This window comes from Rhea pennata, chromosome 7 (assembly GCF_028389875.1).
Source record: "Rhea pennata isolate bPtePen1 chromosome 7, bPtePen1.pri, whole genome shotgun sequence".
In the NCBI taxonomy this organism is placed as follows: Eukaryota; Metazoa; Chordata; class Aves; order Rheiformes; family Rheidae; genus Rhea; species Rhea pennata.
The window spans coordinates 30,378,993-30,396,937 of NC_084669.1; the positions used below are offsets into that span (position 1 = coordinate 30,378,993).

General features: G+C 36.7%; 1 protein-coding gene across 6 annotated transcripts in view; it reads right to left on the bottom strand.

Annotated features, from left to right (window-relative positions):
• PARG (poly(ADP-ribose) glycohydrolase) overlaps nt 1–17,945 on the bottom strand; it is a 78,438-nt gene that overhangs the window by 60,297 nt on the left and 196 nt on the right. For 2 of the 6 annotated variants that reach the window (XM_062579743.1, XM_062579739.1), the window contains exons 2-7: nt 15,009–15,075; nt 11,494–12,492; nt 7,975–8,161; nt 6,578–6,700; nt 5,322–5,405; nt 2,959–3,033 (exon numbers count right to left, since the gene is read on the bottom strand). In XM_062579743.1, coding sequence (XP_062435727.1) covers nt 2,959–3,033; nt 5,322–5,405; nt 6,578–6,700; nt 7,975–8,161; nt 11,494–12,492; nt 15,009–15,075 — 1,535 coding nt within the window. Of the gene's footprint in view, nt 1–2,958; nt 3,034–5,321; nt 5,406–6,577; nt 6,701–7,974; nt 8,162–11,493; nt 12,493–15,008; nt 15,094–15,727; nt 17,699–17,945 lie in introns of those variants that run through there. The other 4 variants (XM_062579742.1, XM_062579741.1, XM_062579740.1 and 1 more) reach the window with 4 other exon arrangements.

The following is a 17,945-nucleotide window of genomic DNA, read 5'->3' on the forward strand; positions in this document are numbered from 1 at the left end:
GTTAAGCTCTTGCTGCTATCCAAGAACCACAGCTCTTATGTTACCCTTATAACCAGGTGATGCCACAGTCACCAAGTGACACAGTCTATGCAAAATCACCAAGCCTTTTTGATAATCACATCAACAAGCCTGATAAATATTACTATTTAAAGAATTTCAGCAAGACAGAAAAGTCAACTCAAACAGATAAAACCACCATTTTATTAATTACTTTACTTCAGCAAATTATCAAGACAGCTTCAAAATTAAGTATCTGTATCCAGCACAGGATTACAAAAAATACAAGTGAATCATCTGCATACCATTAGTCTTACAGGGAAGGGTCTTTTTATATCTTGCCCTCCTCATATCACCTAGCAGTCGGTAAAAAACATGTATGTGACAATATCAGAACCATGAAAGAAGTGACCTATAGTTATACAGAGCAAGTCATGGGTCATACAGTATGTATTTGCTTTCCTTTAGTTAGGAAAACAAACTTAAAAAAAAGTCCCAGAAACTGGTAATTACTGTTATTACAAGGAGATTGATTTGAATCTTACAAGTAGGGTTTTGAAGAGCGACTATTTTGAGTGCATATTTTGAAACGAAACTACCTAAAATTGGAAATACAATGCAAGAGAAACCCACTGATATGAAAGCATTTAGCAATAGATGAGGTGACTTGTGTCCAGAATCAAAAGAAAAAACACCAAATTATGCTTTATAATTTAACAAACATAGACGTATCAAAGTAATACCCAAATACAACGGTCACAAATGAATCACTAAAATGGACACCATTAGATGTGCAGACTCAGTTCCTTCCTAAAACAGTCCATAGAATTGTTGATTAAGAGCATAGTACCCAGGTCAATAGTATCCAAGAATAGAAACAGATTTGAGGCTGAAAGAAACTGTTTAATCACTTTAAAATATATATTTCTCATTCCTTCTGAAATGAAACTCTCTACTGAGCTTCTCCTCTCTTCATCTTGATTACTCAAAGCCAGTTTTCCTATCATGCAATCCCCTCAACTTCTGCTGAGGAAAAGTCACCCAAAATGCTTCCCCTGTTCCTCTAAAAAACAGAAGACATAAGGGAAAACATAAGCTGGTGGCAAATCCATAATCATTAGCTCCCAAACACAGTAAACTTCAAAAGCCATACTTTGCTATAGCTGTTATATTTAAGTCATTTCCACAGTGGATCTGAACATTTCACTCAATAGACACTCACTTAAGCAGACCACAAATACATTGTGCAAAGCCTCTGAAAGCAGATGCCTTGCTAATTTACAAAACTTGAAGTTCTCACATCCCTTAATGATAAAATAGATTTAAACTTCTCTCTAAGCTGTTCCCTTCTCCACATGTTCTTTTCACTGAGATCAACATATTGAATAAGTTAATTCAGAGTAGAGTTCTGTTCTGGTAGTTCACCAGTTCCCAGTCTTCACTATTTGTTTTTTAAATATAGTTCTGTACATTTTACCTCAGTTTAAGAAAATATTTTGGAACAGCTTTCTTCCTTTCATCTGAGAATTTCACAAATCAATCATCACTCCTAGGTGACAAAAATTGCCTTTTAACCCTCAGTGAAAGACTGATGCCTAATACAGTTTATTTTCCTACTGTTCCTCTCCTCTTGATGCAAAGTGATATTATTTATTCCCCATGGCTGATAATCTCTGAATCCAATCTTAGGTTCTGAATTCCCAAAAGTGTTATGTGAATGCCTCATGGCAAGCTCTGATGTATTTGCAACAAAAGGGTGTCACCCAGGTGCACTCTTGAGTAATGTTTTTGAACAAATAGCTTGCTTATACTTCAAAACATTTTTATAATTTGCATATTTTTTTTTTTTTTTGATAATATAAAAGGGATCAGTTCAAGGCCAGTTAAACGGACCAGTTAAATCTAATACAAGTCACACAAGAATCAACAGTAGCAAAATAGCCAAATGTCCACAACCTCTATCATTACAGTCTCAAGAAGAGAGAGATTTCAGATGAGAGGAGGAAGCACTAAATCACCAGGACAGACCAATGCAGTAGCTCTCATAGCTGGCAAACATGAAGCCACAAGAATTTTTATAGCTGCTTTCCTCCAGGAATACCAGTATTCTGTTGAATCTAAAACAAAACCCTTTATGTAAAATACTAGTCCTTAAACCAAAGGGAAAAGACAACAGAAAGAACAATTTTCTGCTTGCATGAATCAAGCTGACACCCGTTTAAAACAGACACAACAAAAATTCGCTTCATATTTAGTTTCCACTATATTTTAACACAATTTAGCAAACCTCCCAACATAAAAAAGCACACTTGTTTTTAAAAACATTTCTGAGTTGTGGGGGGCAACTTTGTGTTGCATCTCATTTAATCTCCCGTACTGTGTTAATTGCTACAGTTTGTGATCGTCAACCAGGAGTACATTAAGAATAGTCCAACGTCCATCTGTCATCTGCTATTCTCCTCCAAGCCAATCCTTTTCCAGGAAGGAAATACGAAAATGCAACAATGATCCCAATCTTTAAAGGGCTCCAGGATTTAAATTTATCATCTTAGTATATGGTAAAATTTTACTGCTAGACCAGCAAAGCACAGTCTCTACAAACACCACTACAATGTAGCATTAAAGTTACTGTTTGTTTTTTAAAAGAACAGCAGCATTTTCTAAAACAAGAAACAACTACACTGGAAGTGTACCTCACCTTCTTACCTTCAGTAACTTTAGCTGTTACTGAAACACTCAAGTTAGCTGCATAAGATTTAAAACAAATCTAGTCTCTAAAGCATAATAAACATTTCAACCGAAGTTATCAGCCAAATGATTATTCATATAGATTTTTATTGCAATAGGCAGACCTTCACCCCTGAAAGAGGAAATGAAGCGAAAAGCAATTCAAGATACATAAACAAAGTACAATTCTTCAGATTTTACCTTTTTTTCTTATATCAAATCAACTTGGTTTACCTTATCACAAAAGTCAGTAAGAGCTGTGAAGTCCCATTTCTTGGCATAAGCAACATTGTATCTCAGTATGGCCTCCTAAGGAAGGAACACAGCAAAATAAAGCTTTGAGACACAGAAGAAAAAGGATTTAATTTATGAAGTTTCCTTTTTGAAGGAACAGTACCATCTAGTGGCTAAAACCTGTCACAGAGCCTATCAAAATACATTCAACTGTACTCACATGGCACAACCCCATGTTAATAAATCCCCTATTTTAAATTCAGTAGTGAAAAAGCTATGGTCTACAGTTTCCTCCCAGCACAAAACAAGACAAGGTTTCCTTGGATCTGCCTATAACACACAGCATAAGCATTCCTACACACACCCCTGCTGTCTTTAAAAATGGAGACAGGAAAGAGAAAAGAGGGGAAAAAGGGGGGGGGAGGGGGAGAGAAAAAAGAAAAGCACCCTTCTGCAATATGGTAGAAGTTTTACCAGTTAAAGAATTGGAAGCACAACAAATTTAACATGGCCCTTGCACACCAAGAACCAGTTTAAAGAATTCTCAAGAAAATTTAATATTAAATAAAATAATATTATCAAAGAAAATTGGATTAGTTGCTTGGGGTGAAGGGAAGGAAGAGGAAAGAAGCACTAACAGTTCCTTTAAAGTGTCTGTAGCTTCCCCATCCTCCTCCTTCCCTGCCTTTCAGGTGTAAACTAAATTGCGTTATTCCTAGTAGAACTGTAAGATCAATTTTAAGCTGCTCCAAATCTCAAATCATTAAATCCTGGTGGAAAAGTCAAGAGTTGGGGAGAATTGTCAGAGTTATCAATAGAATATTAGCCTCAAAATATAAAGATTTTTTTCCCCCAGCAGCCTGAATTCTTTCAAATGTAATGACATACACTTGTGGGAACAGTTCTTGTGTCAGATTCACTCAGGAGAAGCCAACCTTATTTTCACCTGCCTATATCCCTACAATTCTTTTTATAAAAAAGTCTAGGTGCTACATTTACCACAACCCAGCTGCTCCTGCTGGACAAATAGTTTTGTATTCACTTATAAAGTATAATTTATTTTAATAACACCAAAGAAAATCAGTGCCAACATTTAGGACAGTCTGAACTTTGGCTTTTTTGCCTAGCCATCACTGTACTACTTATTAGTCTAAGCAGCCTAGTAATGAGAAAATGCATCAAGCAAGCCATAGAAATTAAAATACAGTTCTTTCACTTAATACAGTTAATACTAGTCTCTTTTCACTGAATAAACATGACACAATCTGTCTCTGGCAAGCTACCAAGTAGTAAGAATCATTATCTGACACTGAACCAGATACCAGTGTTAAGACTTCAGCAAGGAACACGTTTCATAATTCATCTGATCGAGAAAGATTTAGAATTTCTTTGAGTTTACAAATACTCATCCAATGACCACCTTTCTTTCAAGTTTTCAAAAGAAGCGCCACTACTCCCCAGTATGAAGCAGGTTAGCATGCTGATATTTCCATCTATATAGCCAGCAGAAATATTTAAATTTTATCTCTCTTGATACAAAAGTGACAAACACAAAGAAATTAACATGCAAAACTGGAACTGAGAGCAGCTTCGGAACAGTTCTATTTTTGTGACCCTTTGGCCACTTGCAAAAGATGATGGTTTTGTGAAAGTTTTGTACACTCCACAACAGAAGTAGCTTCTCTATAAAATTGACTACTGGATGCCTTATTTATTTTACTACTACTGTGTGTTATATAGAACTTTGAGCAGTTATTTTTTCAAAAATAAGAGACAGACTGTTCTGTCTGCCTATAGAGTTACTCTAAATTAGACTAATCTGAAGATGGGAAAATAAAGGACCACAGATTCCCCCCAAAACACAAGTACTATCTTTAATCCTTCTGTCTAATTCTTTCAATTAACTACAGTTACAAACTAACTACAAATTAACTAAGTTAGAATAAAACAGAAATTCCATATCTGAGTTTCACAAAAGGGTAACAGTATTTGTTTTTAAATTTAGTTTTAAAAATATGGCTTAAAAACATTAAACACAAGATCTAACAATGCTGTTCAGCAGCTATTGTATTTATAGAGGCAGTAAACCAGAGTTCTCAACAAATGTAAGGCCCTTTAAATTTTAATAGCATTCAAAGACATCCACCATAACCAGAAGTGATTACAGAGAGAAAAACAAGATGTTTCACATCTTCTTTACCTAGTGAATTTGTAGAACTTGTTAGGGGATATCTTGAACAGCACAGATTAAGTGATGAAATAAATAGGACTGAGCAGAACTCATTAACAGCACCACATGAAAAGCCTGAAAGTATTTCTATCTTTATATTTATACAGACTTGGTTTCAAATTGACAAACTTACCTTCAAATCATGTGAGCAGGTAAATTTGTTAAGTAAGGCGGTTTGGATTAGTTCCCATCGACTTCCAGCAGTTCTATCACCATTCTTTAAAATAAAACCCCCCAAAAAGTCAGTTGAAAACATTCAAAAACGGAAAGACGTGTTTAGTGCTAATTTTCTTCCTTGCTACAAAATTTTAGAAGGATAATCTTATTTGTGAGGTTATTTTTAAATAAGTGATGTATTTTGAGTTACTATAAAGCACTTTCAAAAAGTTTTACGCTGTTTCATTTTACTTTCCTAAAGAGTTCCTTTTTAATTGAAGCTGTCTTTTTCACACATGCAGTACTATTCCTCAGGCTGAATAAAGAAAGTGGGTTTTGCACATACAACATTACCACAGTTTATGAAATCCACTGCTTCGAATATAAATCGAACTAACTTTAAAAAAATGTAATATTAAGAAAATTAAGGACACTGATCACAACAGCAGACCACTATGGCTCACTCTTCCATCAACCCAATTTAAAACATCCCACAATATTTTTTCTCAATAGGAAGTCCTAGTGCCTATTTCAAGCAATTACATGATATTTATGAGACTACTGAGGGGCAGGTCTTGCTCAACTTGCAACAAAGATTTTATCAACCCTTTATCATTGAAATATCAACTGAATTCATTTAATACTGCACCTGTAAAGCTGATAAACAAAAAAGAGAGAGAGTAGTTCCTAGAGGCTATAAAAATCTCCATTCCAGCTTTAAGTATCACCAATACAGTTTTCACCACAGGACACATACTTTAATCACTGCCCTTTAAGCTCTTTCAGCAGGCATGCTTAAAGCCATGACAAGAAACACAACCATGCAAGGCCAACTCTATAATCTTTCTGCCATCATTTTAGCAGAACAGTAAAGTCACATATATTTCAATCAGTAACACCTGACAGAGTATTACAGTCAGAATTTGGCTAATTTCATTCATATTTGTGAATCCTCTACAAATCACCTAAATGGCTAGATAAAATAACTACTAGAAGAAAAAAAACAAACCTTCCCTCTGTCTGAAGCATCATTTCTCAGAATCCAGCTTTTCAGACCAGATATGTCTATCTGTCAGGTCTTCCAATTCCAAACATACAATTCATATATATGTATGTGAGTACATGTGTGTGCGTGTGTATATATGTGCATGCATGCGTGCATTTAAATGTATACTTAGATACATATCTAAACACAAACATTTTATTGCACAACCGTAAGCACTGTTATCTTACCTCATCCTCTATAGGGTATAAATTCTGTTCTGAGCAGGGCATTTTAACATGTTTGTTGTCCCACAAATCTTTGTAGTGCGTTGGAAAAGGTTTAGGTACCTCTCCTTCCCTCAAGAGGTCTACCTACAACCCAGGGGTAGAGAGAAAGAAGTTCAAAGTTTCACCTTTGAAATTTTATATGGAACAAAGGAACAGAAAGCACAAGCATAATTACACAAAAAGCTCTCATCTGCAGTCACCGCTTTTTAAGAGGGGGAAGCTAGACATCAAAAAAACAGTGCAATGGATTTTTCCATTTCTTTAAATCCAGAACAACACACGCCACAACTTAAAAACAAAAACAACTGCTCATTGAGGTTACTGATAGGAGTTCTATGGCTTCAGACAGGAGGTAAAAACTACAGAATTAAAGATCCCCTCAAGTCTTAAACTTGCTGAAAAGAACACCACCTTGCTATTTGAGCTCTTTATGTGCACAGAAATAAGGCAATATGTGCAACTATTTTCATGTCTAATTATCAGTTAGATAGCCTCATTTATAAAGTTAAGAAGTAGCTACTTAATCAAAATATTTTCACCAAAGTATTCAAAATATAGTTTGAAAAGGAACCATAGCCAAGTACATAAATAACATCTTTTAAACTAATAATGATCAGAATGGTAAGTTATTATAGATTAAGCAATAGTTTAAACTTACTCCATAAAATATGAGAAAATGTTACAAAATAAATAATACAATGTTCTTGAAGACCTAATCTGTTACATGGCTTTCTGGTAGCACTGATTTCTCTGAAATTTGCATTTATTTAAACTTAGAGCAGTTTATTTTGTTTGGGATTTGTCCAGGACCTCACAGGTTTCTGGTCACACATTTTCTTTCAACAATAATTCTACTATACATTACTCCAAAGGAATAAAGACATACATGTCAGATTCGATCTAAAATTCAGTGCTAAAATTGCTACCAACTCCTCTTCATTCATAGTCTTTTTATATATATATATCCTGAACCTACTATATATCTCAAATTCAAATATAGATATATTAAAAATAGAACACTTTTAAGTACAAATTTTACTTGCAGACTAAGTCCCACAGTTTACAAATCATACCAGGAAGTATGAATATACTTCTCTCTAACAGGCCAGAGGCTGTAAAACCACTATTACATTTCCTCTGGATCTTAATATCCCAATTCTATGTATCAGAAGACAAGTCAACTTTCAGCAAAATCAGTTGCCCCAGTCTGATAGCAAGGAGCAGCAAAGAAAGTTTTCTGCAACCTGCTAATGTAGTAAAACTAATGCATGGCAGGATTGCATTAATTTCTTATTAACGAATATCAACTCAGTAAAAAAAAAAAAAAGACTTTCAAGTAGTACGTCGAATAATCGTACTCTGATGGTTACTGTGTGATTAGCTGAAGGTCGCAAATGCGGAAGACGGGCTGCACACAAAGGCATTCTTCTCATATCTTCAATCGGCGTCCCAAACCATTTCTTATTAGTTGGAAGAGGAGGTGGCATATATTTAGGAATCTTCCTTCCCAGCCTCTGAGGTTTGAATTCACATTTTTCTTTCCTGCTGTTAAATACAAATATAATTAAACATTTCATTTCAACTGAAAAACACAGCAGACAAATGCATGGGATTTCCACTTCTGGGTTAAGTTTATAATCCTGCCAGCCTCTGTGCGAGCCTTGCTGCAGCCGCAGGCCAAAGGTTTATTTGGGGGAGGGGGCGGGGAGGGGGGGAATCCCACCACTAACTCCAGCCTCTTCCCCTCATCCCACTGAAATTCCCTTTTTCTACATGCTCAGAAACACCTACAAAATGCAGTAGGTTAACAAGGCAGGGTTCTCCTCTGTGAAGCCATGCTACCTCTTTCCTAGACTCTGTTTATCCATGATCCTATTCCTTGTTAGAGACTTTACCAGGGACAGAAGTCAGACCCACTGGTCTGCATTTGTCAGGATCCTCTCTAGAGTCTTTTATCAATTCTGAGTTAGGAAAACAAAAAACAAAACAAAACAGAAACATGTACGCCCGTGCACACACACGCGCACACACATATGTACACATACATACAAACTAAAAACTAAAATTAAACTCTTGATTACCTTTTCTCAGCTGAATTTTTCATGTCAGATAAAAACTTGTAATGACACCTGCAAATTTCAAATGCGCGCAAGAGCAGATGAACTTACCCTCTTCTAAAGAAATATGTTTGATTGTTGATCTGAAATATTTTGGGAAAAAAAATTTGAACCTGATGAAAACCCACAGCAAATGCACACGAACTGCCTAACAAACAAGTCTGTCCAGAACAGAGAAGGAAGACTCTTGTTCTACATCGGCTTAAAAAAAAGTAGACCTCCTCTTCCCTCCCTTTTTTTAATCCAGCAACCAAAAGGAGGTCTATAATGGAAATAAAAATTGGATCCAAGTAGAAGTTTTAGCAATAAGATTATGCAGTAATGGCATCAAGAATCTGTGAAACCTATTGAAAATTTTGCACTTTCAGAGAGAATGTGTCAAAATTTTTTATTTGTATTTAGAAAAAATGAAACCTACATCCTCTCCATTTCAAATGGTACAAAACACTTGCAATGGCTGCAATAATTTTTTTCCTTTAAAGATTCAAACACGAGAAAACATTTTCAAAGCTAAGCACGTAATCCACACAACACTATTTTTATACTTTTTTTTGTTCCTCATGTTTTGCTTTGATATCAGAAAATAAAAATACTGGGAAGGCCTCTTAACCTTCACCATGTTTCTAGATAAGACTGCTTTTATGTTGCAATATGATGTGTAGATGCAACTTTTTCAGATGTGTAATAAATTTTGTATCCTTGTAAGTTGACACCGGAGGCAAAAATGTTACCTGGAAATTAACATGAAGGGACATGACAGTCCATTCCAAACTTCACTCCTCCCTCCCCTACCGCAAAAAAGCAAAAGTAGGCCCAGGTTTCAAATAAACGCATATTCTGGTGTTCAGCACGTCACACTGAATACGCTTGCTGCGCTGCTGTCCATTCTCAGCATTTCACGTAATGTCACTATTATTCCTTCTTGAGGAGAACTTACCAACTCTTTTTCTGCTGGACTGTAACCACACAATCTGACTGCAGCAGGTAAGAGTCCCTACATAGCAGTTACAACTGTTCCTACAGATTTGGTTGTTTCTACAGCTTAGCTATGTGTTTGATGTGACATACCAAATGTTTCTCATTCAAAAGAGAAGGTTCTCAGAGAAAAACACAAAATAAGATAAAAGCCTACACTTTGAGGTATAGTTTAGATCTCTAAGCTCCTTAGCAAGCTTACTCCATCTCCTGGATAAAGATGTCCAACCTGTTTGCTGCATCTCTGTGTACACCAGTATCTTCAGGTGCAGATAATGTCCAAACTTTGGCTGATCATATGCAAACGGCATAGTCACTTTGGCTGATCATATGCAAATGGCATAGTCACATTAGCATGACTTTACTGATGACTGAAATCAATTTAATACAGCCCTGTTTCTTTCTCCTCCAGTTAAGATTTCTGCTACTCTTACCTGCTGCAGACCTGGTCTACCTAAAATTCAGAGGAGAGCTTTAAGATTTTCTAACTGATCTCTGAAGCACTATAGACAATTTCACTATTTTGCCTGGGAGTGAAGTATAAAACTCCCACATCATCTTATTAACACCAGAACATCTCCCTGCAGCCTCATACTTCACCTTACTAATTACTCTGTAAAGCCCCACTAATATTCCCATTTATCCATACAGTAAAACTTTGCATCAGTTTCCCTTCTCAAACATGTAAGTATTTTAACACATTTTTCTCTAGCATTGACAACTGCAAGTCTGCCTCAACCTCTGCTGTACTTTTACAACAGCAATTAATTTAAACTAATGGAAAGAATATTCACTTAATCCATCATTTTAAACTTCATGATAATCTTTTCCATACTACTTTTAGCCAGTGCTTCATCACTACTTTTCCTCCCCAGAAGCTACTGTTTTTTCTTGCTTTCCAAATCCATTCCCAACCTACTCATCTCTTAAGATTTTCATATGCAAGCTTCCCACCCTTTGTCACCCTCTTGTTATTTCTTTCATCAGTATGGTTTGTGGTGCTCCTCACATCTGGAGGCAGCTCTCAGCAAATGTGTGAAAAACTACCCTCTTGTCCTACTTTAAGGCCTGAGAGGAGACATTAGTCAGAGATAATTGCTTATTACACCCACTAAGTAGTTCTCCCTCACTTTCTCAGTCTCCTGCTGAAATCTAAGCTCTTTGAGGCAGAGATTACCCTTTTGTCCTTTACAACCTCTAGCATATGGAGTCTCAGGTCATTCTGTTTTATGCTGTAGTGTCTAATCACTATTTCCTCCTTTCTCCCAAAATATGAATAAAAAACAAAAACCTTCATGAACATCTATACAATTTCTTTGAAAAGGGAATTTTTTCACGCTGTTCTCAATCAAAGCATCAATATCACTGTTTTTGCAACAAAATTGACTCAGCACTTTTAAAAACATGGCAAAACAATAAAAACCAAGAAAACACTAGTTTCCTCAAATATTCTAAAGGAAGCAATGAATGCTAAATCTACATTTTGCAAATCACTCCCTGTACTACCATTTGTTTTCAAGCATTAAAAATGCCATGGTCCTAAATCACTTCTTTCATAAACAAAATCAACTTTCTACATTGAGCATAATTCCAATGATTTAAAAAATTGCAGTAGAAAAAAATACATCCTTTAAAAATGTAGTCCCATTAAAAATAGTTATTTCAAGCTTGCAGCAAAGTTGTCTTCATTTCTTAGCATATATTTTGCAAAATCCAGCATCCAAAGTGCAATCGCTGAGAATTAAAAGAAAGTGAGAAAATACAGATGAACAAACAGAACATTACCTTTTCTCCTCAATTTTTGGTATCCTTATGAAATGAGAGGTGATTTTGGAGTCTTTCTTCCCACCCTGTTTTGCACCTTTGCATTCTGACAACAGAACAGGAGAGATCCCAGGTGACTTTGTATGCAGACCATCCTCTTTGACAGGATTGTCTGTTCCTTCAAAGCCTTCACAACCCTTGGTAGAAAACCGTGACTTTCTTGACTCCAGTTCAGCATCCATGCATCGAATTCTGGAAGACTGGTTTATGGATTTTGACATATTAATCTCCTCTCTCTCATCAAAAAATGGACTTGTTTCTTCATCGGCCTCTGATCCATGACAGCTATTTTTAGAATTATCTACGTCCATTGGTGACTCTGGTTCACTTTCTTTCTCAAAAGCAGGAGAATCCCCAGAACTACTCCGACATTTGCTCAGTCTTCCAGGACCTCCAAGATCAGATACGCCAGCATCACAACCAGCATCTGAAAGCGGGCTTTCTGGAACTACATCCCCTTCCTCTTGTTCACTCATCAAACAGACTACATCAACAGAATTGCAACTCTTAAGCTTCTGTGAATTGCATGAAGCCACTTGTCCATCAGTCTCGGTGTCTTTTGAGGAAAGTTTTGTATTTCCCATTTTCAAAGACCGGCCTGACAATAATTTCCTTTGAGTCCAATTGTCACTGTTTTCTTCACAGTGTCTTTGAGCCTGTTTGCCAGTTTTGTGCATCTGATCAATGTTGGCATTTCTAAAGAGGTCTCCAGACTGGGTCCCTTTCACAGGCTCTGTGTCCAAGACTGGATCTTTACACACACCTCCAGCCTCCCAGTTATACATGCTGCCTGTCTGAGGCAAATTTGCATGCTTTGTACCAACTTCCACAGATATTTTTGGATAATTTTGCTGACAAATATTCTCTAGCTTTCTCACATCATGCTCACAAAAGTTGTCTTTTTTAATGGAAGTCATCTTGAGATTTGCTTCAGTATTATTATTAATTTTGCTTTGTAAGCTGTGGAAGAGAAGTAACAGAACTTAATACTATCTCCAAATGAAATCTTTTTTCTTTTTTTATTTTTTTTTAAGACAGAGAATGATTATAAACATACAATAGAAACTCCATCATGTCTGCTAATTGAGCAATACCAGCACTGATGAGTTTTACTGAAATGGGAAATATATTTCAGTAATAATGTATTTCCATTTAAAGGCTTCAAGGAATGAGGACTCAGTTGCTTACCTTAGTAATATAGTCCAGTGATTCATTATCCTTATGTTCAAATCTAAGTTCTGTCTAAACTTCCAAAACTGTATTAAGCTATGCCTCTATTAGCTTAAAGTTCATTATTCAGGTATTTTCTCCAAATGAAAAAAAGTTAGAAATCATGAAAAGTCCTCCTTAACTTTCTTTTTAATTAGTTAAGAACAGCAAGAGTAAAGAACTCTGTTGTTTTGTAGCTATTGCTTCAGATTCACCTTTAGAAGAGCAGGACACAGAATAATCCAATAGTCTCAAAAACATCATGCTATTTCCTTACTCTTGAAAAGTCATATGCTGCTAACAAAAATCACCATACATAGGTATAACACTGGAGTATGTTTAGAACTGATAACAAAAAATAAATTTTGAATTATTATTAAATTGTAATTATTTAAATTATTAAGAAATTAAAGATTATTAAAATTAACTTGTTCTGTACTAAGAATTACACAAAGAATGGGAAAATGTTTCCTAACGATTAAGGACGAAAATTAATTGAGTTTTATACAACCAACTTAAACTTTTCAAGAGACATGGGAAAGTCCTATCAAGTTTGCATACTGATTTTTGTACAAGTTTATTGATGAGGAAAAATACTTAGATGCTATATGAATCTTAAAAGAAATCTACCTGCTCTTGGTGAACATATCACTGAAAAAACCTTCTACAGAATGTATTATTACAGTATTGCATATAATTTACACAAACAAAACATGTTAAATTGTTTGTCTGGTCATTGCGCAGTCTGCCATTTGCGATAAATAAGAGAATTCCTGATCACCATGTAATCCTAAATCCAGCAACTGAGCATCTTAATGCATTTCTGAAGGCATTCGTTCTCTTCATGAATGACTACAGCTTCCCTCCTGAAAGACCACTCTGGATTAAAAAGAAGAAGGGGGGAAAAAAAAAAAAAAAAAAAAAAAAAAAAAGCAGCCATACACCTTAGCACTACAGAACAAAGACAGATAAAATAAAAAAGAAGGGGCTTGGATCAACAGATAACTTGGAACTTAAACATAGAAAAATCACTTGAAAAGCCCCTAAAATCCTTCTGTTTTATGTTAGAACTTATATCCTTCATCTATCCATTTGTTCCTACACTGAAAACTTCACTGAACAAAATGAAGAAGTCATGCTATTGCCATGCCATCTCAGGAAGTGACTGTTTAAAGGTATTGAACAGATGTCAAAAATAAATGAGAAACCAAATCTTTTAAAAAAATGTTTTAAAATTCAAATAGAGTAAACCAGAATCATGAAATTTATCAGCAAGAAAGAGGCACATGAAGTGTTCACATGACTCAATCTTACTGCTTAAAACTGGCCAGGCTTCAATCTGGCAGTGAGGCTGGAAGAGGATATATAAACACAATGCTCAAAAGGGAATTTGAAATAAAGATTCATTTACTTCTTAAGTATTATTTTAATGTCTTTGCTTTACCACAATCTGTGAGCCCATAATCAAGCCCTCTGGACATCTGTATTAATCATTTTCATAAGTTTTCCTATCTTTTGTTGATCGTTTTAGCACTGATATGGATTATAATCTCTAATTATTAACAAATATTAATAAAAAATAAGCCAGTATATCTACAATTGGGATTGTGGAAAAGTACCATCTGATACTCCTTTGCATTGGACCGCATTAAAATGAAACTCATAAGAGTTTAACTTTCTCGTCAACACTGCTCCTGACAGTTTACATCAGCAGAAAGTCCAGATTAAATTGAGCTGCATGTTGCTTATACTATCAGAGTCCAATGAGATGAAGCAAAGTTGAATTTTGTCTGCAAATTAACAGAATTAACAATAGAACTGTGAGTAGAATACAAGACCATCAGTCAAAATCTGAAAATTATTCTTCATGTTAAACCAAAATAAAAGCAGAACTGTTTACTAAGGACATTACCACTAATCTGATCTAATGGCTGTCTACCACTGAAAGTAGCACTTCTGTTTTGCTGCACATTCCCATCTTTTTCCTTCCAGGAGAACCAGTGCTTACTCACCTAAATGGTGTGCTAGTTCAGGAAGCCAAGGCAGGAAAAAAATAAAAAAAAAAATTTTTTTTTAGCTAGTTAGTTTTCAGTAGTGAAACTCTCAACTAGTTATCCATGGGAGACATGCCTAGGCAAGGAAAGCAGCAGACACAGAGGTACCTTTTTTCAGGGGCTAGCTGTACTCACAAACCAAACCACAGTTTCAGTTCTCCACAGGCCCACTCAAAGAACACAACTTTTGAATAGGTATACTGTATATTTTACCTTTTGGACTCAGTTGTCTGGGGTCCTTTATTCTCCAACCAAGTGGTAATTGTCCGTTGTTTACAAACTGAAAAACCACAATCCACTACATTATTACATGAAACATGATAAAATTGCAATATGATTGCATATGAGTAAGATAACTTATACTTGATGAAGGTAAAAGCATCTCAGTCAAATCTTTATTATCATCTCTGCTAAAGGAAGCATCCAGACTAACATTATTAACGTTACATGTGATGCAATGTTTAATTTGTAATACAGTCAGCAGCTGTGGCTTCTATAATAACCCCTACAAACACCAAGCTTTGTTTATTTTCCTCTAAGAATTTTTTGGTATGGTTTAAAGGAAAAAACTCACTAACTTTTCAACTATCTTTATCACCTTTTATTATCACCAACACAGTGAAAGACTTGCAGTGAAAGACTTCTGTTAAATTTTGGAATGAAAGAGTGATGCAACGTAATCAAAAAACAAACAAAAAAAAACCCCCCAAAAACTAGCCATTCTCTATTGTGTTCTGAGATGCCAACTCAATCTTATTCATATGTAGTGTACTGTGAAACATGAGTCTTGATATAAAGATTGTGTGTTCTAAGAGTGACCAACACTGGGAGAAGGAGACTCTTCCCCCCTCCAAAAATAAACAATTTGTAAAGGCTATCAATACTGATTCTCCTAAACAGCAAGAAAACACGTTATATCTTTCTCTACCAACCATAAAAATCCAGTGAATTTATCAGTCTTTTCCTCTCTGCCATGTTGCAGCAGGGTTCAGAAAAGCTTTCTTAGAACAGCAGCCCAGAAACTAATTATCTAGAGACTCGGGAAATAAACAAACAAACAAAAAAAAATCAAAGCAGTCATTTCACATCCGGAAAGTAAGAGTGGATAGTAGTAAGCAGAAGCAGTAGCAAGAAGAGTTTTTTGGCTTTGTTTTGTTCTTATTAAACTCTTTAAAGCTAATGCTAGAAATCTGACAACTGGCTTCATTTCCCCTTCCTTTCCACTTGCCAGGAGAAGTTTTCTACCTGCCACTGATGACTATACAAGGTAACTACTCACTGCTGTCAATTGCATAAGTAAAATATGCAATTTTCCTACTGCAACAGCAGTTTTGCACAACATACAAACTAGTACAACAGATCTAGCTATCTTGATTCATAGTCACTACTAAAAGAGTCAGCATTTTATTGCTAAAGGGGTTCTGTAATTTTTTCGTGCCATAGGTAACTTAAATCATTTCACAAGCACTTCCCTAACATTCAAGGCCATGAACACCACTTTCTCCACAGCTGGTTATCAACATCCTTATCCGAAGCACAGAATTCTTGCATGTGAAAGTAATGTTTAGAAAATATTTAAAGTATTTCAATTTCTTATGATACCTAGCACAAACAAGGGTGCAAAGTTGCTACCATTTGACCAAGTCAATGGGTCAAGCCATATATAGATAAGGCACAGACACATCTGTGCCACACTCAGCCATTCAGTTTTTCAAAAATACCTCAGCATCATCCCACTCAAACAAAAATAAGAGCCTTTGGCAGATTTTATGAAGCAAAACAATTAAAAAAAAAGAGATATCGAGATGTAAGAATATTAATTATTCTGTTGTTTGTCAAGTTTTCATCATTTTATATTTCATGTGTTAAATCAAGATCGCCAACAGGGAAGGGGAATAAAGTAGCTAGACATGTTGAAACATGTGATAAATAAATCTCTACAAAGCCAGCTGACTACCTCTTGAGGAATGACCTTGTGTTGAGAAAGGAAGCTATTAATTAGCACAATAAGGAGAAATGGCAGCAGCAGCTTCAGAACAGAACAAAATCACTTTGGTTTGGGAACTTTCACATGTGACTAGCCCTTTAAGCTCCCAAACCAACATAACATGTATTATTTTTCTTTAACACTACTAACATCTGCGTTTACTACTGATAAGGTGGTAAAAGCATAAAAGGTGAAGACAAGACATATGCTTATATTCAGTGTAAACAAACTTAGACTTTTTGTTATTTTTTAAAGCAATGACTAGGTTTCTAGTCATGATTTCCCTACTCTTTTCCAAGAAACAAACAAGCATTTCCTCAGAGTCTACCACAGGGGAAAACAACTGAATTTTTAGTTCATATTTATCACTTCGTAAACGTGCTTACACAGAGCTACTCAAAGTAGCCTCTCAGTTACTTGCTACTGAGGTCTAAGTCATCAACTTAAGTTCCTTCATCCTCTTCCTTTCTACTCCTGAAATACACACTTTATCGTGCATTAAGATTTTAACAGCACTTCCTCCAAATAAAACAACCTCGGGAAGCCACGCTGAGGCTTTTGCCATGCAGCTTTGCAGCACTCCGCAGCACTAGCAACACCCTTGGCTTGTAGCGACGGACCCAGGGCGGCCACGCGGTTCCCCACAAGCACGCGGGACTCTGCCACTACCCTGACCTCACCCCGCCGCCACTGCGTGGCACAGCACTATGCTCAACAACGTAATTCCTACTGCAGCAAGATTTTGTCCCCAGACATCCACTATTTGCCAAATATCACCCCCCAGAGTTCACACATCACTCGGGCGGTTAGACCACTACAGGAAGCTTGCAAACATTGGGGCAGGTACGCCTTATTCCAGCCCCAAAGCTCTCTTCAAAGGGAAGTAGCACGGGCTGCTGGCCACGGCAGGGCTCCGACCGCCGGCTCCCGGGAGCTAAAGCGGGGCGCACCTCAGCCCTGGCGCGGGGCCGCGCTCCGGGCAGGCCGCGCACGCCCGCGCCAGCAGCCTCCCGCGGCGCGGCGCGGCTCAGCGCCGCCCTGCCCCGAGCTCGCCGCGGCGACGGCCGGGCGGCGGCACGCTAACTGCGGAGGGGCGGCGCGGCCGCGGGGCCTGCCCAGCCCCCCCCGCCCCGCAACAGCGTTTCGGGGCCGGGAGCGGAGAG